The sequence below is a fragment of the Triturus cristatus genome, chromosome 3_2 (assembly GCF_964204655.1).
Source record: "Triturus cristatus chromosome 3_2, aTriCri1.1, whole genome shotgun sequence".
In the NCBI taxonomy this organism is placed as follows: Eukaryota; Metazoa; Chordata; class Amphibia; order Caudata; family Salamandridae; genus Triturus; species Triturus cristatus.
In genome coordinates this window covers 694,894,129-694,921,383 of record NC_140584.1, presented here as the reverse complement: position 1 = coordinate 694,921,383, position 27,255 = coordinate 694,894,129, and the positions used below count along the sequence as shown (strand labels likewise).

The 27,255-nt window shown below is 47.8% G+C and overlaps 1 protein-coding gene across 6 annotated transcripts in view; it reads right to left on the bottom strand.

Moving 5' to 3' along the window:
- Positions 1–27,255, bottom strand: part of ANKRD44 (ankyrin repeat domain 44) — a 744,373-nt gene that overhangs the window by 474,569 nt on the left and 242,549 nt on the right. For all 6 annotated transcript variants that reach the window (XM_085648750.1, XM_085648754.1, XM_085648751.1 and 3 more), the window contains exon 2: positions 23,000–23,083. In XM_085648750.1, coding sequence (XP_085504876.1) covers positions 23,000–23,083 — 84 coding nt within the window. The remainder of the gene's footprint in view (positions 1–22,999; positions 23,084–27,255) is intronic.

The following is a 27,255-nucleotide window of genomic DNA, read 5'->3' as shown; positions in this document are numbered from 1 at the left end:
CAGCAGACTTCCCTGGTGAGCAGTAGCTTTACTACAGTGATCTAATAAGCAACTAGAGTGCTAACATTATGAATTTATGGCAAATTTGTGACACATCTGAATGCCTTCTTGATGGAATCAAAGTAAAAAACTGAAAGTATTTCCTACTGAGGAGACTGTAGTAAATTAGGAAATTAGGAAACATCATAACAAATAAGTCTCCCAAAATGGCCACCAGAGACAAAAGAGCCCACATTTCGCCCAAATATCACCCAGATGTAGCCCAAGTATAGCCCAATGACAGAATGTCCCAGAGTGCTCTAACGAACAACTAGAGCGCTAACAGTCTTACTTATGACAAAAGTATGGCACACCTGAAGCCATTTTGAATGGAATAAAGTGGTAACACTTAAAACATTTAATTTACAAAGGAACACAATGAGGGGAATCATTTTGCCATAGAAATTATGATTAGCTCTGCAGAAAGAAAAATTAGGGCACATTTTGACTTCTCAAATCCTCTTCTATTTCAGAAACAAATTCTGACATGCAGACTGAAACATGCACTTTGAATACCAGCAGCAGACTTCCCTGGTGAGCAGTAGTTTAACTACAGTGATCTAATGAGCAACTAGAGTGCAAACATTCAGAATTTATGGCAATGTGTGACACATCTGAATGCCTTCTTGATGGAACCAAAATAAAAAACTGAAAGTATTCCCACTGAGGAGACTGCAGTAAATGAGGAAATTAGGAAACTTCATAACAAATAAATCTCCCAAGATGGCCACCAGAGACAAAAGAGCCCAAATGTAGCCCAAATATCACCCAGGTGTAGCCCAAGTATAGCCTAATGACAGAATGTCCCAGAGTGTTCTTAAGAACAACTAGAGCGCTTACTGTCTTACTTATGACAAAAGTATGGCACACCTGAAGCCATCTTGATTGGAATAAACTGGTAACACTTAAAACATTTAATTTAAAAAGGAACACAATGAGGGGGTTCATTTTGCCATAGAAATTATGATTAGTGCTGAAGAAAGAAAAATTAGGGCACATTTTGAGTGACTTCTCAAATCCTCTTCTATTTCAAAAATAAATTCTGATATGCAGACTGAAACATGCACTTTTAATACCAGCAGCAGACTTCCGTGGTGAGCAGTAGCTTTACTACAGTGATCTAATGAGCAACTAGAGTGCTAACATTCAGAATTTATGGCAAATGTGTGACATATCTGAATACCTTCTTGATGGAATCAAAGTAAAAAACTGAAAGCATTTCCTACTGAGGAGACTGCAGTAAATGAGGAAATTAGGAAACTTCATAACAAATAAATCTCCCAAGATGGCCACCAGACACAAAAGAGCCTAAATGCAGCACAAATATCACCCAGATGTAGCCCAATGACAGAAGTGTGCAAAACACTTATTTTTTGTGTATTTGCAGTTTTATATAGTGCAGACTTGTCAGGTATTAGAATGCTTTACATGAGCATTGGTTACATCACACAAGATCAAATTCATTTTGGTTGTAGACATGGGGAGATTAAGTGATTTGACCACAATCACAGAATGTTGAGCTGAAGCAGAAACTCCAACCTGGTTCCCCAGTTGCAAAGTCTGCAGCTCTGGAAGTAACATCACATCCTCTCGCCAAGGTGCAACATTTAATCAAGTGGTCAACTGGATAAAAAAACAAAGATTACAAATAATTTAAAAGTTCTTTGTCGCTATTTGAAAACTCAGAAAATATGTCTTCATTTTAGTTTTTTAGAGCACTAACCATAATTTTGATGCAAGTAAGACCCTCTCATATATGTAATTTCTAAAGGAAATACTCTAGGTATTACAGTTTTGATTACATCAAGATGACGTCAGGCGTTCCACACTTTTGTAATAAATATAGAATGTTAGCAATCTAGTTGTTCATTGGGATACTGTTGAGAGGCAGAGGCCAGGGGCACGGACTCTGAAAATTGAAGGCAGGTAGGAGAGTGCAGAGGCAACAATTTGACCACACTGGGCAGGCAGGAAGGGCAGTGGCAGCACAACAGACTATGGAGGGCAGTGGAAAGGGGGGCAGGGGCAACAAACCAACAATACAGGACTGGCAAGAGAGGCTGTGGCAATATAATAGACCATTGTGGGCAGAAGGAAGAGGCAATGGTAGTACAACCATACATGCCAACAGACCCGATTCAGCCAGGAAACGTCCAATGTTTTTAAGCTCAAATGGGCTTTATTTGATCGGTCTCCTGTCTACAATCTCCTCTTTTTCAATGTAACTCAAAGGGGAAAATCAATACCCCAGTTTTTTTTCAAAATCTCCCTCTTACCAAGTTCAAAATGTTCGCAAGTATGGTACATTGAATCATGGTAGGCAGGAGGAATTGGGGTAGGGACATGGACTCGGATAACAGAGGTCAGGAGGGACATGGAGAGGTGCACCAAACTGACCCTACAGGGCAGGCATCAGGGTTTGCAGCAGCACAATACACCACACAGCGCATGCGGGACGGGAGTGCAGCACAACAATCCATAGAAAGCAATAGGGAGGGGACAGGACCATGCACATGGACAACAGAGAACAGATGGAAAAGAGGCAATGGTAGCTAGCTGACCATAATGGACAGACAGGAGAGAAAGCTGCAGCATAATGGACCATAAAGGGCAGGAGGGACGGATCAGGGGCATTACAATGGAACAGACAAGCCAGGAGGGAGGGAATAGGGGGTCTGCACATGGAAACAGAGGGCTGGGGGCAAGGTGGCAGGGCAGGAGCAACAAAATGACCATGGAGGTCAGGCAGGATGGGCACTAGAAACAAGACACACCATGGAGAGCAACAATGAGACTATGATGGCATACACACAGACCATGGAGGGAAGGTGGAAGGGGGTCAGGGGCAGCTAGCTGACCACACAGGGAAGGTGGGAGGGGCCATGGCAGCACAGAAGACCATGCATGGCAAGCGGGAGGGTTAGTGGCAGCACAATGGCTATGATGGGCAAGAAGAAGGGGGCAGGGGCATGCAGAAAGGACCATGGAGGATAGAAGGGAGGGTCAGGACCTGGGCACAGACAAGAGAGTTCAGGGGAAGGGGCTCACAACAGACCGCGCGGGGCAGGCAGGAGGAGCAGTTGCAGCACAACAGATCAGGGAGGGCAGAAGGGTGTGGCAGTAAAATGGACCATGGAGGACAGGAGGAAGGGGATAGGGCATGGCATGTGGACAGGCAGGGTGGAGGTGGCAGGGACAGGTTACAGTCATCTGACAATGCTAGGCAGGTGGGATGGGAGTGGCAGCTCAACAGAACACTCAGCGTAGATAGGAGTGGCAGGTCCATGGAACATAGTGGGCAAAAAGGATGGAGCAGGGGCATGCACAAAGACATCGGAGGGCAGGGGGAAGGAGAATAGGGTCAGCAAGCTACGCACAGAGGCTAAGCAGGAGGTCAATGATGGGCCATAGAATTGGACAATGGAGGGCAGGAGGAGTGGACTGGTACATCATGCTAAATGGAGGGCTGTGGCAGCACATCAGACCATGCATGGCAGGAGGGAGGAGGCTAGTCCATGGATTCAGACAACAGAGGATAGGGAGGAGGTGGATGGGACAGCAAGCTAACTGTTCAGAGAAGGTGGGTATTAGGAACTTTATTGTTTTTAAAATGTGTGTCTGTGCGAACTACTTAAAATATGAACAAGTATGCAGCATAATCTCACTTTTATTCAGGAAGAAGAGGACGTTTGTGACTGTGACTCCGGGCTCACTAGGCAGAAACACCCCCTGACCCTCCACCCCCATCGCAAAATGTAATGCCCGTGAAAAGGGTAGGTGGACGCAGTGTTATATAGAACATAGTCTTGAGAGCACGATTGAAAATGAAAACTAGATGTAGTATATGGTATAAACTATGCACCAAAAATTGTGATATAAGATGAACCGGGGCGTGAAATATAATATGCAATACATTGTGCGCAATGACAGATTCATTGGAGAGCGCGAGATAACACGGGCACTAGCGCGTGCTATGTGATATGCACCTTGGAGTGTAATATGCACAGGGCAGTGTTGTGTAACATAACTAGTCTCTAAAGTTGTAATATAAAATATGTGCTGGGGAGTGTAACGTTGCATATGCACTGTGACAAAGATATGGATCCCAGATTGTAATATGTATGGCATAGCGCTGTGCGTTACAACATACACAGAGGAAGGCACGTTAGATGGGGCAATATAACCCGTGCGAAGGCAAGTGTGGCATGACATATTCACGGGGTGGTGTTACAGTGCACATGGGCTAGAGAGTGTCATAGCATACGCACTAGCTGGTGGAATACAACACAGAGGTGTGAGGCAATCGGCGGGCACTGGTGGGTGTAACACAGCATTGGGCTCAGCCAGGAGCACGCTGTGACTCTCAAGTGAGGTTCGTCTCTTTTCCAGAGAGTAAAATAAAAAGAATTACACATCCGGCGGTGGATGTGTTTTATATTAACTGTGAGGGGGGTTTCTTGCATAGTTTGGTCGAATTTTTGTCGAATCCCCTTTGAATGGCTTGGTGTGTGTGTATATTAAATGTGCCCGTCAATAGCTACCCATGTTTGTATAAATAAACGACAAGGGTGTCTACTTGGAGAGTACCCACCGGCGGGGGCGCTGGGATTAGGCACGGTAGGGCGTCAGACACGTCAGAGCTTCACTAGCGGTGTAAATCCATTCCATGTGGATTCATTCTATGCATAGTCGCCTTTTAATGAATATCACGCAAATCGTCATGGTGATAGGTACATACGGTTTGTCCAGCATATCCTAGGTGTTTCTATAAATATATATATTTTTAAAATAATAAAAAACAAAGGCCGGCCCCGGGGATGGGGTCCCCGGAGCCATAAGTGGACTGAGGAGGGGGGCAACGCAGCCCACGCCTAAAGAATTTAAATTAAAAAAAGGCCATGACCCGGGGGTTGGGGTCCCCAGGGCCGATTAAGGCCTTGGGAGGGCCAAATTTATTGTTTTTCAACAAAAACAATTAGGGTGCAGGCCCTGGGGGATGGGGTCCCCAGGGCCAGTAAATTAGAAAAAGAAGGGGGGCCACACAGCCCTCCTTCTTAAAAAAATAAAATAAATAAAAGACCGGCATCACGCTGGAGGCCACGCCCCCTCCTTGCAGCACTCTGCAAAAGCGCCCCCTGGCCAGTTGTAAGTTGGGGAATTAATTCCCCTTCAATACTGAGGGTCCCTGAGGGCCAACTAGCCCAACAGGTATCTCCAGTGTGCGCCAGGGAGCTGCGTTGCAGACAGGTGTTCTGAGGCCACGCCCCTTTTTACACCTCTATGCAACGCAGCTCTGGGGTGCTTACTGGAGGTACCTAGTGGGCTAGTTTGACCCTAGGTACCCTTAGGATTCAAGGGGACTTAATCTCTCAACTTAGAATGGCCACAGGGCGCGTTTACACAGTGGTGAAGGGAGGGGACGAGGCCTGAGGTGACGTGTGCAAACACGCCCTGTGGCGCGTTTTAAGTTGGGGTAAAAATTCCCTTTCAATCCTGAGGGACCCTGGGGGCCAACTAGCCCACCAGGTGCTTCCAGTAAGTGTCACTGCTCTGCGTTGCAGAGAGATGGTGCAGGCCGTGCCCCTTTTTACACCTCTCTGCAATGGCGCTTACTTGACGTACCTAGTGGGCTATTTTGCCCCTAGGGATCCTCAGGATTCAAGGGGACTTAATCTCCCAACTTAGAAAACGGCCACAGGGCATGTTTACACAGTGGTGAAGGGAGGGGACGGGGCTTGAGTTAACGTGTGCAAACAAGCCCTGTGGCGCGTTTTAAGTTGGGGAAATAATTCCCCTTCAATCCTGAGGGCCCCTGGGGCCTAACTAGCCCACCAGGTGCTTCCAGTAAGCGCCACTGAGCTGCGTTGCAGAGAGGTGGTCCAGGCCGTGCCACTTTTTACACATCTCTGCAACGCAGCTCTGTGGCGCATTCTGGAGGTACCTAGTGGGCTAGTTGGACCCTAGGGACTCTCAGGATTCAAATGAACTTAATCTCCCAACTAAAAACGGCCACAGGGCGTGTTTACACAGTGGTGAAGGGAGGGGACGGGGCCTGAGTTAACGTGTGCAAACACGCCCTGTGGCGCGTTTTAAGAGGTAGTTTTAATCCCCTGCCCTATTATATACTAGGGGCTTACAGAGGAGGTCATGCTGATCACAGGGGGACCCCAACGCATAGTGTTCCCTAGTGTATGTAGGTGTTTTCACTGTATTCTGAGTGTCTTTTAACATAGCACTGGCTCTAGGACTGGTTAGTCAGACTCAGTTACCACCAGTATCCGTCTGAAAAAGTTGGGGGTACAGGATGATTTTGCAACAAGGCTTCTTTCTGCTCTTATGTTTGTTCTTTCTGCACGTTAGCCTTCTTCCTGCACTTTTCTTCGTCTTTGAGGACTTCTGTTGCTTCTTTCTGCATTTCTTTTCTTTCTTTCTGTGCGTTTTTTCTTCTTTCTTCACATGTCCTATCTCTGTAGGCATAGTTAGAAATTAGCATTTAAAACACCATTGAAATTCACTGAAAAAACCATAGGTTTCAGGCACGTAATAGTTAGGAAAGCATTTAAAAAACCTTAGAAATTCACTGAAAAAACCATAGGTTTCAGGGGCGTTATAGTTAGCTGGACTTTTCACTCGTACAAAACCATTGAAATTCCCCCGTTATAGTTAGTTCAGCTAACTATAACTCGCGCGCCCGCAATGCACTGCTGATGACGTCACATATTACATCACTCATGACATGGTCAGTGACATCACTCATGACATCACTGGCGCTGTGTCGATTTCTTCAGGCGCGGTCCAATGATGCGTTGATTCTTTCAGCCGCAACTGCAGGCCAACCCAGCAAAGCAACACACTGGAAAGGGGCAGTCCTCCTTCTAACAGCTCTTATTCTTGGCAGAGTCCTCCATCCAGAAGTGTTCTAAAAATGTGGGGTTGCATCTCCAATACTTATACCCCTTCTGGCCTTATTTTAAGGAAAAGTCCTGCCTTGCCCTGCCTTGGCTTCAGAGACACTCTAGGGGGTGGAGATGGCATTGTGGAAGGACAGGCACAGCCCTATTCAGGTGTCAGTGACAACTCCTCCCACCACTCTAGCTCCCTGGTGATGAGCCATCAGGATATGCAGGGCATATCTCAGCTCCATTTGTGTGACTGTCTAGAATGAATGCACAAACAGGCCCCTGGCAGTCTAAACCAAACGTTGATTCCACAGGCAAGCAGAGGCACAGGATGGTGAAACAAGAACATGCCCACTTTCTAAAAGTGCAATTTTCAAACACACAATTTAAAACCAGCTTCACTAAAACATGTATTTTTAAATTCTGAGTTCAGGGAGCCAAAAACTCCAAATCTTGATCTCTTCCAAATTGAAAGTTTATTAAAATGTTCTTTTTATTAGATTTCATAAAGAACAACAAACAACAAGACATGTTGCTAACATTTTGATGTTCTCAGGCAAAATTAAGCGGGAGTATCACGCAGTGATCATTTGTCTCATACATTATAACTAAGGCTCCATGTTTTCCGTTTTTACTGATGTTTACAGATAAATGCAGACAGAAAACCATTTATGTTCTTGTCTCGGTTTATTTTTAAATGTGGCTAAAAACGGAATTTGGGTGCTTTTGGAGTGAGTCTAAATACATTTTGCCATGACTGCCAGGCCAATACCTGTGTGGATTGATAAGTAAGGAGGTTATAAAAAATGAGTTTTAGTAAAGAGGCTTAAACAGCAGTAGATATGCACAAAGCTGATACTGAAATGTGCATATTTTCATATAAGTGCATTGATTATCTTTTGCGGGTGTTCACATCACTGAAACCTGGCATGCAATAATGCATGACTGCATCTTTATTGGTTAAATAAACGTGGAAATATACCAGTTTCAGCTTTATTTTTCTCACAAAACCCATAATAAATATGGATAAATACCAATAAAGTTGAAAAAAATAAATATGGATAAGTACAGTTAGAAATGTCAAAAAAATAAATACCATAAAACGGGAGCCCTAATTATAACTTGGCGGATGCCCAATTAGCATTTAATGTCCCGCTATTTATTATAGCAACGGTCATCCCTGGAGGAATTCCAGGGTGCCGTACAAACTGCATAGAAAAGAGAGAGACAGAAGAAAGGGAAGAGGTGGGGTGTGGAAAAGAAGAAGGGGGATAGGTGGACTACTCTCTGGCCCTCATAGGGCAATTTGTGCAGCCACTGCGGCATGCTCGGTGCCCTTACAAATGGTTCACATGGTCGGTTCATAGTGCCTATACCTCCTCTGAGGTGGTCTCCTTAGGTCAAGGGGGTGAGAATTGAGATAGCTTTGCAGTGGTGCCCATAGGTTCAGCCGGCGCAACTGTGCAAGCATTAGTTCCCAGTAATCGGATAACTGGTTGTGGCAGAACGCTGCATCCCCGAGCCACTCAATCATTCGCAGGCTGCGCCCACGGCCCCAACAGATTGCTACCCTCCGCTTTGCCAATAATAGTAGCATAGTCACCAATTTCCTGTGCTCCACCGACACTTTGCGCACATACCCCAGAAGGGCCACCAGCGGGGAGCACTCAAGTACGCAATCAACTTCTACGCCCCCAAACGCCAGCTTCGATCGACCGGCCACGCCCTCGCCGCCGTACCCCGCATCCGAAGAGCCACCACAGGGGGACGGTCCTTCTCCTTCCTCGCCGCCAAGACATGGAACTCCCTCCCGACCCACCTCCGCCTGACCCAGGACCACCACGCCTTCAGGAAGCAACTCAAGACCTGGCTGTTCGAGCAGTAGCGGACCCCCCCTCCCCCAGCGCCTTGAGACCCTCTGGGTGAGTAGCGCGCTATATAAATGCTTGATTGATTGATTGAATCAATAATAAATCCCAAAACATCAAAAATGTATTCCCAATATCTTGTTGCTGCCAGGCACTCCCAGGCCAGGTGCAAAAAAGAGGCCTCCTCACTTAATCCCGCTCCATTCAGCTACACAGGGGTCCTGTACAGCCTATGAATGAACTTGAAATGGATAAGTTGCAGTTTATAATTGGATGACATCTCCTTGATCTGCGCGCGGCAAAAAGCTCACATGCCTTCCTCAAAGAGACCTCCCAGGATCTTCTCCCATTCGTGCTGTGCAGGGGGGGACACATATCAGCGACACGCGCTGCATTCCAGAATACAAGCGGGTAATAGGTTTCTGTGGTGAAGGATTCACCAGAAATCCTCCAGCACCTGGAACGTTGGTGGCACCACTGGAAAGGAGATAAAAAGTGCGCACAGTGCTGCTCTTAGCTGATAAAATGTCAGCCTCTTCAGCATCCCAGTGTGGTCGTTCCCAAGCGCATCGTCCATGGTGACGAACACACCGTCAGGGAACACCCGCCCCATCATGTGGAGCTGGAGCTTCCGCAGTCTTTGTCACACCCCTGTCTCCGCAGTAAAGGGCAACTCTGTGGGTCTCGAGAGTGGTATCAAGGGGGCAAATAATGTCTCTAAACGCACTTAGCGCCTAAGCTCCCACCACTCCCACACTGTGCAGCCTACCGTATTAACCTCATCTCGAGGTCTGTTTTGGGGTCCAAAAAGCACCATGTGTAATGGTATCGGGTCCGCCTGATCACTCTCAGGGGCGGTGTGTGCAATGAAAAGGGTCGGGTATAGCCAGTGGTATCCAAATTGAGCCTAAGCGCAGTTGCCTTCCTGTTCGAATGGCAGCATAAGAATCTCCCCCACAACACGGGGCTGTCTACCCGCCCATGCCAGAGATATCATATTCAAGCACAAGCGCAATTTAAATTCAGCAAATAGAGGGACCAGCAGGTTAACAAACACATATAAGAACTTAGGAAGAACCATCATCTTGTGGATAGCCAGCTGGCCCGCCAGAGACAAAGGGAGTGTCTTCCACCTGTTCAGTCTCCTCTCCAGCCAGTGCATGAGCTTGCCATAATTGTAGCTCCAAAGTTATTTAATGTTCCAGCGGAGCCAAATCCCCAGATATTTCACCAGGGAGTCCGCCCATTTAAGTGGGAACTCCGACTGAAACGGGTCAGTGGCGGGAGTGAGCGGAAAGATAGTGGATTTCCCCCAGTTTATAGTGAATCGGATGATTTCCCGGATGAGGGGGTCCAGATTTTCCACTGGGTGTTGGAGAAATAGAGTCACATTGTCAGCATACATAGACACCAGCATCACCCGGGGGGGAAAAACTAAGCTGCGCCGAGCGTGGTGCTGAATGAGCCTAGCCGCGAGCGAGCGGCTCCATTTCCTACATGGTCGCGAAGAAGGTGCCGAGGTTGTGAGAGGTGCTCCATTCAGGAACAAAGCCGCACTGATCAGGCCTTAGCACCACAGGCAGCAGGTGAAGCAATCGGGTCACCAGCAGTTTTGCGAGTATTTTATTATCGAGATTGATCATCGACAGTGGCCTGTAGGAATCGCTTAGCTGCGGGTCTTTGCCGGGTTTGAGGATAGTGACAATTAACACCTCCCGGAGAGAGGGGGGCAGTGTACCCCACTCTAGTGATTCCTCGTACATATTGAAGAAGCGGCACATATTCCTTATAAAACGAAGCTGTGAGTCCGCCCTGCCCGGGAGCCTTATCACCAGGCATGGCCCAAATCACCCCGATAACTTACTCCTCGGACAGCGGCTCATCAAGATAGCGACGCTGCCCGTCGCTTAACCAGGCTATTTTAATCGTGGGTGAGCAGATCCGGGTGCGCCGCTGACTGCCGCGCCACATACAGCGAGGTATAAAATGCAAGCATTTCTGCTTGTACAGCATCCTGGCCAGCAATCACCCTATCATCGCCGTTACACACTTCGCTTATGTATTCACCAGCCCATGGCTTTTTCAGGAGGCCAGCCAGCATCTTCCCGGCCCCGTCCCCCTCCCAATAGTGGGGGGGCACGTGTCTCTTTGCCCAGCTAGTGTCTCTCTCAGTGTGCAGCCTCCTCAAATTCCGCTATTTTCTCTTTAATTCGCCCCAAGGTTGGACTCAAAGTATTCCAATTAAAGCACTCAAATCTCCCACTCCAAGCGCCTAAGATGTCCCCCCTGAGCAAGCGCAGCACACCTGCCTGCATGGCGATGCACTTACTCCGGACTATCACTTTGAAAGCCATCCATAAAATTAGCTATCAACAGTCCCACTATTTAGCTCAAAATACTTGATTATGTTGGCTCAAATTGCCTCTCAGAATATCTGACCCTGAAGTTTGCCGGAAGGAAGCCTCCAGCTGAAGGACCTATAGGCTGCATCGGGCAATGAAAATTCCAGTAATACAAGAGCATGATCATAGAGAGACCGGGCTAAATGGGTAATCGTGAGCACCCACGTGTCCACGTCGCACGATGCAAGCCAATAATCAATCCTGGACCAGGTGGGACCCGCCGCAGAGACACAAGTGCCCTCTCGGCTGTGTGAGTGCCGACATTGCCAGACGTCCACCAGCTCATGGTCCTCCATAACGGCCCACAGCTGCTCTGCCGGCCGCGGGTGGGGTCGACGAGAGTCACCAGATCTGTCCATGGTCGGATCTAAGACAACATTGAAATCCCCCCCACAAAATGGCCCCAGGGCCAAGTGACTCCATCAGCCTCCAGACCTCACTGAAAAAATGTGGGTCACCAACATTTGACCCGTATGCAGATACAAGCCTGACCGGTTGCCTCCCAAGCTCTCCAGCAACAATTATGTATCTCCCCTGTGGATCGCATAACACGGTGCGCGTTCGCCATTGAAGCCCCTTCCTAAGGATGATAGCTGCACCTCTCGCATAATTAGAGTACCCTGCTATAAATTTCTCTCCCTTCCAGTCCACCGGTAGTCACGCGCAGCTAGTACTTGTTAAGTGTAGCTCCTGCAAAAAGCAGATGTCCGCCCTGTGTCTATTGAGATAAGCCACTACCAGTCTCACCTTTCGACAATCATTCAATCCGGGTACATTCCACGTTACTGCTTTGACTGTAGTCACTCGATTAGTGGTCTCACCTATGCCTAAGGTCTCGCAATTCCTGGTGTTCCAGGCACACTACCGCACCAAGTTGTTGTTATGGAGGGACCAGACAAAGACAGGGAGGGAATATAGAGGAAGAATATTGAACACATTGCAGCTCGCCTGATCTGCACCACACCCAACAGACTTCAGCTTCCCAACATGGCTGACAGGCATTACCCCTACCCCAAACAGGCCACCTGTGGCCAACTGTTAGAACAAACATAGGACTCATCCCTGGGAGTGGCACCAGGGGCTCGACAAATCCCGGCAGTTGTGTGCTGGGCGGCTGGACGAGATGCGTTTGAGAGGGAAATACTCTCAGTCATTCGGGCAACTGGGCAAATTTCCAGGCAATTGTTTCAAGATGGACAGCCAACTTGGGAAAAATAGGTGGGTCGTGGGGATTCATCCCTCCCCAAGCCAGTTATGCTATTTCCTTGCCGGCCTATTGTGGATCGTCCAGAAGCTCAGTCATTCTCATCGAGAGGGTCTGCCCCCGCTAGACCTTTGTCCGCACGTGCAGACGATGTAGGGTGCCTGAAGGAGCAGACAAACTTGGTAGCGAGTTTGGGGTCGTTAAAAAACAGTCTTGCCAGAGTGAAAAACTAATAGAGGAGGGAATACTTAATGTCCTGCTGCTGCAGCATTCTCTTCACCGGCACAAACTCTCTCCTTGTGGCCTGCACAGTTACAGTGAAATCAGGGAAAAAAGAGAACGCGTAGCCCTGATATCTAGTGTCTTGCTGGTCTCAGGCTCTGCGCAACACAGCATCACGGTCCCTGTAATTCAGCAGGCGCGTAATTATTGGCCTGGCCAGGGTTCCTGGCTGTGGTCTCGGGCCAAGCGATCTATGAGCTCACCCCACGATGCAAACCTATGATAGAGAGTCTACAAACAGTGCCTTGAGCATTTCCTCAACTTAGTCAACGACTCGGGTCTTGGCTGTGGTCTCTGGGATTCCCACGATGCGCAAATTGTTGCGGCGTGACCTCGCTTTGAGGTCTTCATTCTTGCTTCTTATCACTTCTAACCCTTTCTCCATGTGGAGCAACTTCTCCCGGGTGGCGGTGCCCTCAGCCTCTAGCACGGAGGTGCATTGTTCAACCTCCGTAATGCGCTCATCATGGTTCGACACCTTGTCTCTGAGCCAGTCCAGGCAGTTTGACATTGAGTCGATTTTGAGGTCTATGGCCGAAAGGGATTGCTTCAAGTCAGTGAACATTTCACGTATGTTTGGTTCTGGTGCCGATGTAGAGTGCATGGCAGCTGTCAACAGCTCTTCTTCTGGGCCCTCCCAACCTCCCGGGGAGTCTTGCGCTGTTCGAATGAGAGCTTGGGCTGTCTGGTGTCTGTCTTACCCATGGCATATGTTCACCACCTCACCACCAAGAGTGCGTTTCGACCGGGCCGCCGTTCCTGCGCTGGCACTGCAGTCCCATGGTATTTGGGTCACCTAGCGTTCTCGTCTCGCCAGCTGTGGCCTCCTCAAACCGGCGTCCACACAGACAGGTGGGCTGTGTCTGTGTCCTGTAACGCGCCTCTCGCGGTGTCAATGCTTGGCCCTATGGGCGCCCACTGCTCCCACGCACGTACACTTCCCTGCCTCTCACTCCAAGGGCAATAGATCCTGTCACAGAGGTTAGCAGCGGAACTCAGCAGCATTACAAATGCCCCATGTGCAGCAGTCAGCTCACCTGGCTGCACCAGTCTCCCTTCTTCGCCCGATCTGTGTGGATGCCTGCACCAGCCACACCCTCCCCCGTCGAGGGTTCCCTACACGCCAGCAGCACTCCGCAAGACTGCAGGCTGCCTCACTGGCATGGGCGCAAGGGGATTTCATGGGGGGCATGTATCTGCAGCGGTCGTTCCCCCTGTATTAGTTATGCGCTGTTCCCGGTACTTCTCAGTCTCCCTGTCGGCTGGGGGGAGATCAGGCAGGACCAGGCCTGAGGGAGCCATGCCCCCGCTGCAGTCTGATTCCAATCCACAGCAGCTCCGCCGCACTGGCCAATCCTCAAGTCAGGAAGCCTTCACAAAAACGCTCCGCTGTGGCACCACCAGAGGGAGGCAGCAGCTCCCAGCCGTCCCTTCAAGGCGATCTAGACCCTTGTAGCTCTCGGCTTCTCGGCACCCAGCAGGCCTTCCAAGCGGCACCGGCCCTCCACGCACCGGGAGCCGGAGCGAGGCCCGTTCCTGAGCAGCGCACTGCAGGCTCTCACCCAGTAAAAGCGCCAGTGATCCCGTCACGTTTCCTCTCCAGGTGCACTCCCACAGTCTCGGAGCAGGGGGCTGGCAGGGCACCCTCCCTCAGCCTTAGCCCCTGCGGTCCCGCCGATCAGACGCCCTCAGGCCGCAAAGTGCGTGCCGCCATCTTACTTTTCCAGGCGGAACCCACGGCCGCACCTCGCCGTGTCTTTTCCAACAGGGCAGGCGGCTCTCACTCCCCAGGGCATGTCTTTTTGCTACGGTTGGGGCAGATAATGTCCGTCCGTCCACACAATAATTGCAGGATCGCCCATCCAGGCTGCAGTGCCTCCCTATGTGGTGGCCATTTTGCAGCCGGCATTATAGCGCCCCCCTCCCAATTGAAAGTTACACTGTAAAATGTTACAAGGCAGCTCCAATGATAACCTATGGGACAGACCGGCCTTGTAATAGTGGAAAACTAAATTGGTGGTATTCCACTATCGGGAACTGTAAAACACACCAGTACATGTCCTAACTTTCACATACACTGCAACCTATTACACCAGTTTAAAACTGCACTCACAGGCACTGTAATGGCAGGCCTGAGACAAGTTTACAGGGCAACTCATGTGGGTGGCACAATCGGTGTGACAGGCCCACTAGTAGCAATTGATTTACAGGCCCTGGGTACTGTAAAGATAATGCCAGGAAACACCTTCAAGCAGTAAGTTATTTATTAACTCAAAAGGACGACACACCAAGAGGAGTGCCCTGTGTGAACGACACACTGTTAATCAACTGTCATAAGCCAACTGTAAAGCAACTGTCATAATAGAACTTCCAGCTGTCAACGTTCCAGCTGACGTGAGCAGTCTCGCGCATAGGAAGGATAGCACGCGGGGAAGGGGAGAGGAAAAGGATAGGGGCAGGCAAAGATAACAATAGACACAACACATCTCCTTCCTTTACGAAATTTGAAGATAACATGGAAAAGGGTAATTAAAAGAAAAGATAGAATACAACAAGTGATGTATCTATTCGCATACAAAGTCTTTGTATTTGCTGGGCTTTGCCAAGTTACGGCCAAATCTACTTGTGCTGGCCACTTCAACCAAAGTGTCTATTTCCAACACAGGTTCCTGTCTAAAAGTATAGCTTCCACTTGACTCACAAGAGCTACCCATCTCGCCGGCGGTGGTATCGGACACCTCATCGTCAAGCTCCAAAGCATCCTGATCTTCCACGGGTGTGGGGATGCTTCTTGCTTCAGGGGATTCCTCTGAGGCACTAGTGCTGAGGTCTCTGAATTCCCCAATGGATTTGATGAGGTCATGTTCCTGATCATCCCCGGTGGTATGTTCAAAAAAAGGCGACACTGTGCTATCCTCTTCATCATCTGAATCGGATGATGCTTGGTGCAACCAATTATACTTGTCTATTGTATCCAAATCGTCCTCTGCATCCTTGATTTCCCTTGCATTTTTTCCTGTTTGTACACTCTCCTTTCTAGGACAAACGGACAACGCAGAGGCATGCCAAACCTTGCCATCGCTGAGGAGCGCAGAGTTACAGAACACCTTCTCAACCTTTAATGGTGCTGAAAACCTGTTCTGCCCTTTAATAACGTGTCCACTTCTTCTTACTCTCACGCTATCACCTTCCTTGAGCTTGAGTTGCTTGCAGTTGTGCTTGCTGTCATACTTCACTTTACTCAGGTCCTTCGCCTCTTGGATTCTTTTTCTGACGGTTTCCACTGACCACTTAGATTTCCTTGCTTCCTTGAGCCATCCAATATTGTCTTTTGAGATGGGTGTTCTGCCCCTCATAATCTCAAATGGGCTTATCAAGGTTTTTTCACTTGGTGTGATCCTGTACCCCCAAACCATTTTGTTAACTTCCTTTCTCCAACATTTGCCATTGTTGTTTGCTAATTGGATAATGCCTTTTATTACTCTATTAAATCTTTCCACGGCCCCATTGCCGGCAGGGTGGTAAACAGAAGTGGTTTTGTGGGTAATACCATTCCTGACAACGAAATTCTTGAAAACCTCTGACATGAACTGACTTCCGTTATCGCTTACAATAGTTTTAGGTATACCCTCTCTTGTGAAAATACCGTCCATGAACGTCACGATGTCTACAGCCTCCACCCTCCTGCAAACTTTTATTTCAGGCCACTTAGAAAAATGATCCACTAAGACCAGAATGTTCACTTGTTCTTCTTGCCATAGGACTGGACCCATTATATTGATTCCTACACGCTCCCAAGGCATGTTCGGGCACTTCAAAGGTTGCAAGGGTGGTCTGAGAGTCATTTGAGTCTTATCAGAGTTCACACATTGTGTGCAGTCTCTTACTGCCCTCTCAATTTGTATGTCGACCCAGGCCACCAATACCAATTTTTAATTCTCTGTTTAGTTTTGTTAATGCCTAAGTGACCCTCATGGCAAATGTTGACAATTCTTTCCCTTAAGGTGACAGGAGGTATCACTTTACCCTGCCGGAGAACAACCTTGTGCGACCCATTCAGAAGACTCTGTAGGTTCTATTACGTCCGCTTCCATCAGTTTATTAATTTCGCTCCTCACCTCCTCCCTTAGTGTCATCGGGATGTGCCTAACCTTGTGCACACATGGCACAGCCTCCTCTTTAAGTTTTATCCTATGTTGGAATCCTTTCAGTTTACCAATCTTTCTATTGAAGACCTTGGGGAACCTGTTAACTAAGTTACTACAATGTAAAACTTCCTGTTGCGTGAGGTTCAGTGCTGTTCGGGTTCAGTGTAATACCAAGTTTACCCTGGTCCTTCCAACCAAGCACCAACGGCCCAGCAACAGCGACATACAACTTGCTCGAAGTTTTCCTCTCCTTGAATGTAAAAGAAAGTTCCTTGTAACCCATGAGTTCAATAGGTTCCCCTGTGAACGTTTTAAGTGTGATGTCTGGTTTTACTAAGTGATTCCCTAACTTCGCTTTAAACTTTTCTCTCCATACATCCCTGTTGATTATCGTGCATGGTGAACCAGAGTCAGCAACAATCTCAATATTAACACCTCCAATTTCAACTAAGCAAACAGGTTTTTTCTTTTTGCAATTTCCATTTCCCTCACTTTCTGATGCTTCCGTCACATTTAATACACATAAGTTGTATTCCGAGTCATCCAAGGAGTTTTGTTCATTATCCTCCTCATCCTCAACAAATTTACTTTTTCTTTAATCTTCCTTTTGCAAGCCTTCTGAAAATGACCCATGAGGCCGCATTGTGTACATTTGTTATTCCTGGCTGGACACTTCCAGTCATTTGCCAAATGCTTACTGCTACCACATCTGTAACATTTTAATTGTTCATACGTTCTAACATTCCCTTTAAACATTTGTCCTTCTTTCCCTTTGTATTTATTTGCATTTTTGCTCCCACTTATTTTTGCCACAACACTTGTTTCTTCTGCTTTACACTTATTCTCATTTATCACTTCCTTCTTACAACGACCAGTCAATTCCGCCTTTTTAACAATTTCAATGACCTGTTGAAGAGGTTTCTCTGCCTTGGCCCATAATGCGTCTTGAATGTTGGAATTTGAGGCGCACATCACTATTTGGTCCCTGATCAAGTCATCGTACATGTTTTCAAATTTGCACGAAAGTGCCAAATCCTTTAAAGCAGAAATAGTCATCTATGCTTTCCTCTTTACCTTGTTTCCTTCTGTAGAACTTGTACCTGTGTACCGCAACGCAAACTGTCGGCTTATAATAACCATCTAGGTCCTCCATGGCCTCATCATACACATTTCTTTCTTCACCAACTCTCACTTTTTTACTGATACTGTTATACACTGTAAGTCCACCAGCACCCAAACAGTGTAACAATTTTTTTTCTTTCCTCCTGTTTAAGCGGTTCATCATCCTTATCAAAAGTCGAAATATAATTATAAAAATATTCCTTCCATTCTTTCCATTGCACAGGTGGTGCCCCTTTACCTTTCAAAAACGCCTCTGGGGGCTGTAAGTTGTATATGTTCCCTGAAGCCATTGTTAATTTCCTTTTTATTTGTGACAGTCTATTACAGTATGTGTGCTACGTGAGGTCAGTAGCTAGAGCACAAATGTTCCCAAGTTCATCTGAATAGGAACACTTCAATTTTTAAATAATCCAATTCTCTCTCACCTGCGTATTATAGGCAAGGCTTCTTTTTCACCAGAATCTAATTCATAATGCCCCATCAATTTCTTCAAAGTTCGTGTTTAAGTAGGCTCTGAAAAAAGCTCCGTAGAAAAATCGGTAATCGAGAGTCTGTTACCAAACTACAAAATGGCTGCATGCACGCTTCCTGTTGCGTGATAAAATCAAAACGACTGGTGCATCAACTTCTTCTTTGAAGATGGCGTCGATAACTGCATACGTCACCGGTGCTCCCACGTAACTGCGCACTACAGCTCCTGATGAGAATCCGATGCGTTGAATTATTCACAACCCCAACAGGTAACTTCCTTCAAATTCACTGCTTTCTTTCCTCGAATACCTGTAATATTTCCTGTAGACTGCACGGCTAGTGATGTTAAGGCAGGGTTACGAAAGTCAGTGGTCACTTCCAAACTCTCAACACCGGACAGTCAGATAACCTTCGCCGGTACTGCTTCCCCTACCAACACTTTCTCACAATTTCCTCCGTGCAGTCATCAAGGTACTTCCACTTAATATGTCAAACTTCAGACTCTTTTCCGATTCTTGTAATTTTCCTCACCATCGATCACGTTGCATGTATATCTGCATATTTCCAACATAAATCAATCGGCAACCTCCCTTGTATAAGATTCCATACAATTCAAAATAGACGAAGTGAAGATGGCATTTCTTACAACTTCCGATGTAACTTCTCACTATTCAAATCCATTCACCAAGTCGTGGGTTCTTCTTTGTGCCGTCCAAGTTTCTCGTCGCCATAAATGTAAAGATAACGCCAGGAAACACCTTCAAGCAGTAAGTTATTTATTAACTCAAAAGGACGACACACCAAGAGGAGTGCCCTGTGTGAACGACACACTGTTAATCAACTGTCATAAGCCAACTGTAAAGCAACTGTCATAATAGAACTTCCAGCTGTCAACGTTCCAGCTGACGTGAGCAGTCTCGCGCATAGGAAGGATAGCGCGCGGGGAAGGGGAGAGGAAAAGGATAGGGGCAGGCAAAGATAACAATAGACACAACAGGTACACACAGTGCACTTTACTAGGGAATTACCAGTAAATCAAATAGTACATAGACCAGCAAAGAGAAGTCCAGCACACCATCAAATACACAGGAGGTACAGGCAAAAAGGCTGGGGAAACCCCACCAAGGATGCCAGGTCAAACAGAGACAGTGAGACAAAGACTCTGGAACACGGATGCAAACACCCGGTTCGGACGCGGAACAAAGGGGCAATAACACAGAGACAGAAAGGATGACACTAGCATGCGGACAGACATAGGGATACTGAGTCAGGAACCCAATGTGCTTAGCAAATACCTTTGTTATTATTGGAAATAAGGACTTAAACGATTGCATAAAGGGTTATGAATACGAAAATGTCCCTTCTCAAGTCCTGCTTCGTAGTCTGGGTCTCGCTCTGCCTCTCTCACGAGCTTCCTATACTGCATCTAATTTGAGAATAACCAAGGCCTGTAAGACAGCAGCCTAACGTCTGAGGGGTGTCATGTTCATCTCACATAGATTTCGGTATGCAAAATGGCCTGAGTTTACACAGTTGACTCCGTTGGTCCACATGCCACACTCACCCTTTCTGTGGATTCACATGAACCTTAAAATGCCAATTGTTCCATGCCAAGTTCACACAGTCCATTTTTATTGCCAGCTGCAGGCTAAATGCTGCGGCCTTTAGGCCCACACATATAGTAAGAAAAATAGACAATAAGCCATAGAACCAAAGGTGTTGGTAGCTAAAACTGTCATAACTGACTGAAGGTCACCCTTATGGCATGGGTCAGTTGGGAGCCCTGCTCACCACTCAAGAGCCCGCACAGGAGGCCATTTCTGGGGCCCTTGGTACCGCCTGCGGCAGAAACAATGCTGTGCTTACATCACAGGAGGCACCTCTGTGACTAGATAGAGCTTTGCACATGGGCCTGCGCGTGATATTTACAGCCTCGAGCTGAGTGGAGCGGGGATACATCCTCAGGCACAAACCGTCATCTGCCCCACAGGCAGATTTCGAGCGGTGTGAAACCGCCGCGCGGACCGAGCAAAACATGTGCAAAATGCGAAGATTTGTGTTGCAGTAAGACCATACCACCATGTTGATACCTGTATTGGTTTATCAAACTGATTCCTGCAGCACACTCACTAGTGATGGCTAACGAAATGTCAAGCAGTTCTCCCAAAATGAAACAGAAAACAGGAAGAGAACAGTAATCAGCCATGAGCCACTATCCCCAACTCGAGGAGCCCCGCTTCTATTTAACTCTCATCTTTCCTAGTTTGATCTGTTACCTCTGAGTCACTGAACTGAAAGATCCCCAGATGGGGGAGGAGGATACAAGGAAGCGCGGACCCTATTTTATGAATGGCTGCAGGGCATCACAGTAGTGACTCCCCATCCCACGAACTTTCATTTGTATAGATCAGCAGACCAACTGGAAAGATAACCAATAAGTGAACTGGTTCCAGTGCACCACGCAGCTTGGAAACCCCTTCATATGCTCCTGTGTGGCCTCGTATTGCATGAAAGAATCGGTATTACCCACATATGCGACTTTCACGGAGGCAGGATAGCGCATTGACGCACGGGCCTCAAGTCGCCTCCTTTTATCCACCCCCAGCTGCTCATTTGAAATCAACCTGAATCTCAGAGCAGCATGCCAACCCCTCCCCACCCTTAGCAGGAAATGCACCTGCTGACACTGTGGTTACAGGATGCCTAAGAAGGTAAATTTTACATAAACACCAGATCAGCTGCTTTCTACCAAGAAGCCTCACCACTAGTGGAAAGGAAGGTCCCCTTGCCTTCAGCAACCAAAGTTCATAAAAGTGGCCTTCAATTAGATATAAACGGCAATGAATTTTGGACCAAAATTATAGGCACACAATTCATTTAGGAGAAAACGTCCTGGATTGAGGGCAGATTTGTGTCTATCCTGCCCTTGCTCAAGGGTCTAGAGGTGAAGCTACCTGGTAAACAACCTTTACAACGAAACTTTGACAACGCACTACCATTACAACGAAACTTTTACAACGAACGTGATGTAACCACGCGATGCCATTACAACGCAAGTCTTTACATCGACTTGCGCTAGATGGCGTGCTAACATTACAAATAGTGTAGTTTACTATCCCAACACCTTCCCTACTGTTAAGTGGACTGGAGTTGGAATAGTAAATTACGCTTTTCTAATGTTAGCACGCCATCTAGCGCAAGTCGATGTAAAGACTTGTGTTGTAATGGCATCGCGTGGTTACATCGCGATCGTTGTAAAAACCGCAATGTAACTGCACGCGTTGTAAAGACACGCGTTGTTACGTCGTACATCCAAGCTACCTGCCCATCCGGAACACACGCCGCTTAAGCCTCGTCTATGCTCACCATGATGCTTTTCCTGTCTGAACCTCCTACTGCTACAAACCTCCCAGGAACTCCTAAGGGAGAGGGTAAACCCCTGCCTGCCCACTATAACATTGTGTCCAGTTTTGATAGATGCTCCTAGCCAAGATGGACAATGTTCAAAGGATTTTCCAACCATTTGTTGGAGAGAAATAATACCAGTAATTAGTAGCCTTACATCTACGATTTGCCTCAAGGTACTCCTTTTCACGGGCTTCACAAAATTCTCCAGCATGTGAGTAGAAGGCCATTGAAATCATGCTCTCAGTACAAGCGCCGAACCTTAGAATGTCAGCTTCTTCTCATGTCTACAGTTACTTTCAATTTACAGGTGAAGCTTATTTTTCCTTTGTTTTTCGCCTCCTGGAAATATTTTTCCAAATGGGGAAGATCCTCTCCTTACAGCGCCATTAAGTATGCGAATGCTTCGATGCCCATCAGGCCCAATTTACACACTTACACCAGCCTTTGGTGACACGAGGCTTAGATGCATAAATTGGGGGTAAAACACCATTGGAAAGGTTTGTGACTAACTGCAAAGCGGCTATGTACTACCATCCCAATGGCCACCACACCGCAGACCCCTCTGGTTAGACCCCTAATGCTCAATGTTGTGCTTTACAAGCATATAGGAACACAAATCCTGATTTTGTAAACTTGGAACATATTGCATTGCTAATGTAGCACCTTTCAAACCCCTTGCAAGACCTAAAGTGCTTTTCTGGACGGTTCATGTGCAACATTTACATAGTGTTTCATACTCCATGCGAGGTCATAAAGTGCTCCAGTGTGCATTGGGTTTCCACGCGCCTTTGAATGTGCATTAAGTGATATTTGTGGTTTGACCTATGCGGGACATGTTGGGAGAGGTGCATGAGGTTTGATAATGTGGTGGGCAAAATGCACGTTGAGTGTCACAGCACCTAAGCACGGCTGTCGTACAGTGTGTGAGAATGAACGCTTAGATGAACAAAAGACTTTGAGAAGTGGTCCCTCAGAAATCTGCTTCAAGAGTTGATCAAGTTCAGACCAGGAAAATAAGAATAATTCCCTATTGAATACATTTAATGCCTACCAAGGGCAATGATTGTGTGTGAACCCCGGGCACTTGATTGCATGGGTACTTTCAGATGAACACTGCAGCACAATATTCTAAGGAAAACAGCACGAGGCCACTCACCAAAGCATTCACATCTTCAGTTTTGTAGATCAGCATCCGGATCTCCTCGGTGTCTCCATTGAAAATTGCTTGAATCAGCGGGGGCTGTCGAGAAATAAAAAGAATGGATTTTATTTCATGATTATTCTCTTTTAGTTACAATGCTATTCTTACTAATCAAACACACACCTGAATGACAATATATACCCTTTCAATTCATGTTTAATAAATGGAGAACCAGGAAAAGTTGTTGCAAAGGTTTTTTTTTTTTAAACGAACTGAGCTTTAAGCAAACACCGTTTCTATCCATTGTCACAAATATTTCACCACAATTATGTGCTCTTCACTATACATAATGAAAAGGCCAGTGGAGGGTTAAGCTGTAGACATGTTGATTAACTTCGAAGCTGAAGTTCCGTATTGTGAAATATTTACAAGCTTACATCTTTTCCCACAAAAAATCCGTGAAAAACTATTATGTGCTTGCTTTAAAGTGTAAACACCGGATAGAGTAACTCAAATATACAAAACATAAAAAAAATAGAACCGTTCCAACTGTATTTAGTATTTCTATCGTTCAATGGGACTAACTTGAATTCAGGTATTTCAAGTAGATACCGTTAACCACATCTGTAAAAACTAGATTGCATACAAACAAGGAACATGTTTATGTGATAACACTACCAGAGCCCCATGCTTTTGTAAATTACACCTTTAATTTTTGTCATAAATGAGTGTGAGACACATTTTCGCCAAGAAAATAATCGGGCAGTTGTAAAGATTTTGTGGAAGCTCAAACAATAGAATTCTTAGTTGCACATGAAGCACAGGTCCTAGGATGCAGCCCTCGTCCCCCATACCACTTTTCAGTCGTCACCTACAGCCACCTTTAACTGCCTTTGATTAAAGACCTATTGCTCCTTCTAATTCAAGTTTTGCTCTGTGCCAGGGTCACTGCTTCCTTTTATCCTTCCACTGCTTACATCGGGAAATATTTTTAGGTCGAGCCTGCTAGACAGCGCATGCACAGTCTAATGGGAGGTATATTGTGGCTTACCAAAAACACAGAGGCAAGGAGCCCGCCTACTGCTCATCATTTGTTGGCTTTCGTTGTCACTCTCATGCTGGCTTCTTATTTGTGTTCCAGTTTGACAATCTTGTTGGTCTCTCCCATGAAACATTGGGGAGAGGATGTGGCACAGCAGCCAAGCTGCAGACTATGGAGTTGGGTATCCGGCGTCAAGTATTGGCATCGGTACAACATCCTATGATTCTGGGCAAATCACTTAATCTCCCCATGCCCATGGACAGTGCCGGCATACCCTCATGGGTGATAAGTGGCGCTATATTAATCTACAAACAAAGGGTCTCCTTACAGTCTCGTGGGCTGGCTGGCATCGCAGTTTCCACTGCTTGCTTTTCTAGCACTACTTTTTTCATTTGTGTGAAGCACTCCATTAGAGTGCATGCACGTTTGAGCCCTCTCCCTTGTGTGCATCTCTCCCTGCACTCTGTGTTGCCTTCTGTTGCCCTACTGCTTCTCCCCACCCTCTTCCTTCTTGCACTTGCGCATGTGCTTCACCCCATTGTGTCCCACCACCAGTGCCTTCCGTGTTGATTTCCCCAAACCCCTGTGTTGCTTTCACTCCTGCCCTCCTCATGTTGCTTTTGCATCCCTCCAGTGTTGCTTAAGTGTTAACTATCACGGTCCACCATGATGCGCTGCCATATGCTCCACCATTCCCATGTTGGGTCACCCTGTGTTGCTTTGCCATTCCAATGATGTAATTTGAGATCTCATCAGTGACGTCATTAATAATGTCATTAAAGGGGGAGGAGCTTAGCGCGTGATCAAGATGGCCGCGTGAGTCTAGAGCTCCCGAGACCCTCGCTCCCTCCGGCAGCTATCCTGTCTATTATCCTGCTTTTGACGCCCGGAATATTGGAGGGGAGCCGTTGCTGAGGCGAGAGCCGCTGTCCGGATCGAAATCGCCCACCAGAGACCGAAGTTGTACTGCCTGGAAGTTTGTGGCCTACTCCCCGAAAGGTGCCCGGGACTTGCGTTGGCACAGTGCCCGTGCACTAATTGAACAACAGCAGCCGTGCGAGGGGCGAGTCGTCGGAAGGAAGGTGTTATCACTTTCACTTTCACTTTCGCTTTCCCGTCTCCACCGCGCCCGGGCTTGGGCGTGAGTGGTGCCAGTCACTGGTTGCACGGTTGTCTACTCTGTATGGGCAAGGAGATTGTCTCAGCGGCAGATTGCGATGTCGAGCAAATCGGACGCCGAAAAACAGAAGCCCAAGAGTACCAGGCGGGGAGGCTACACCCAGACTAACAACATGGACCGCTATGCCCACCAGAAGGGGTCTCCGGGCGGATCGGGCCAGGCACTGGAGGCCTTGAAGGACGTGTCGCCCCCCTCCGCGGAACCGACCCTGCAAGATATCATGGGGGCCATCGAAGGGATGAAGTCCTCTATCGGGCAACAATTTGAGACCCTGGCGCATAAAGTGGACGCCATATCGATCGACGTCAATCTGATTCGGGCAGACCTGGGGAAAACTAATGAGCGGGTCCAGTCCCTGGACCTCAAGACTGCCGGCCTCCTGGGCGACGTCTCCGGCCTTCAGCTGGAAGTCCGTACCTTGCGGACTGCAAATGATCACTTTGCCCGACGGTTGGAAGAGTTCGAAGGCCGTGCAAGGCGCAACAACGTGCGCATTATTGGGGTCCCGGAAAATTCGGAGGAACAGTCGGTGGACCTGTTTGTGGAGGACCTGGTGGTGAACCGTCTGGCGCCCAAAGGCCTCAGTAAGTTCTTTACTGTCGAGCGGGCCCACAGAGTCCCTGGCGGGAGGCCCAAGGTGGGGGCCCCTCCGAGGCCGATTGTCGCCAGGATCTTTAACTTCAGGGACCGAGATGCCATTCTGCAAGCATCGCGGGTGTCCGGCCCGATGCCATTCCAGAACACTACCGTAAGTTTCTATCCGGACTTTACCCAGATGGTGCAGAGGCAACGACAAGGCTTCCTGGCGGTCAAGAGAAGGCTACGAGAGATGGGACTGAAATACGCCATGCTCTTCCCGGCCAGGTTGCGTGTGGTGTTCGAAGAGCGGACTTTCTTTTTTGAGTCACCGGACATGGTCGGAGAATGGCTGGACACATTGTACCAAGGACGGACTGGCGTGGAACGCTCCGGTGGAGCAGACGGTGGTGGGGATGAACAATGAGCCAGGACTTAAGTACTAGAACTCCGGTTCCCCCGGGAGGGTGATAGTCCGGGGGGTAGCGGGGGCAGTATGGGAGCCTTTTCCTCCTCTGGGGTTCTTCTTGTAGATTAGTCTTTGTATGGGGCGACAGGCACACTGCAAGTTGGGGGGCATTTTGGAGCTTACGCAGGGGTGCAGGGTGGGGGGTGGATGGGGGTTGTTGTTGGGGTTGTTGTTGTTTTTGGTTATGCAAGGCGTAAAGATGCAAGCTTCTGTGACTCGAGTGCGGTTCCACGCGGGGGGTGGTGGTCTCCTTACATGTTGGGATGGGGGGTAGGGGCCTAAAAATACTCAGTTGGAATGTAAATGGCTTGGGGGATCGTATTAAGCGTGGGATTGTCCTGCAATTTCTGAAGCGATGTACCCCTGATATTGTCTTATTGCAAGAGACGCACTTGATTGGCAACACGTGCTATGCGCTCAACAGGAAAGGCTACAAATTTGTCGCACACTCCGGGTTTTCCTCGGGCTCTAGAGGGGCGGGAATACTTGTCAGGTCCTCTCTGCCATTCGAGGTTGACTCCACTACTGTCGATGATAGGGGACGCTTTGCGGCAGTAGCGGGGAGGTGGGAGGGCAGGACGCTGGTTTTGGTGTCGGTTTATGTCCCTCCTGCACTGCAGCCTTCTACACTTGCGGACTTAGAGAGGACATTGTTGGATCTCCCAGAGGGAATGTTGGTGGTGGGTGGCGACTTCAATGCGGTTGGATCCGGATTGCTTGACAGACACCCGCCAAGGAGTTCGGGAGGGGCTCAGAAGTGGCTTCCGGATTTTGTGGATACCCTTGGTCTGGTTGATTGTTGGAGACTGTTGCATCCCACACAGCGACAATACACTTTCCATTCAGGGGCGCATGGCAGTCTCTCCAGAATTGATTATGTGCTCACCCTAGCTGCACACGCCTCCTTTGTCTCTGAGGCCAGGCACATGGCACGGGGTATCTCTGACCATTCGCCGGTGTGGATCTGTATGGAGGTTGGTAGAGGAGTGGGGGGTAGGGTGGCC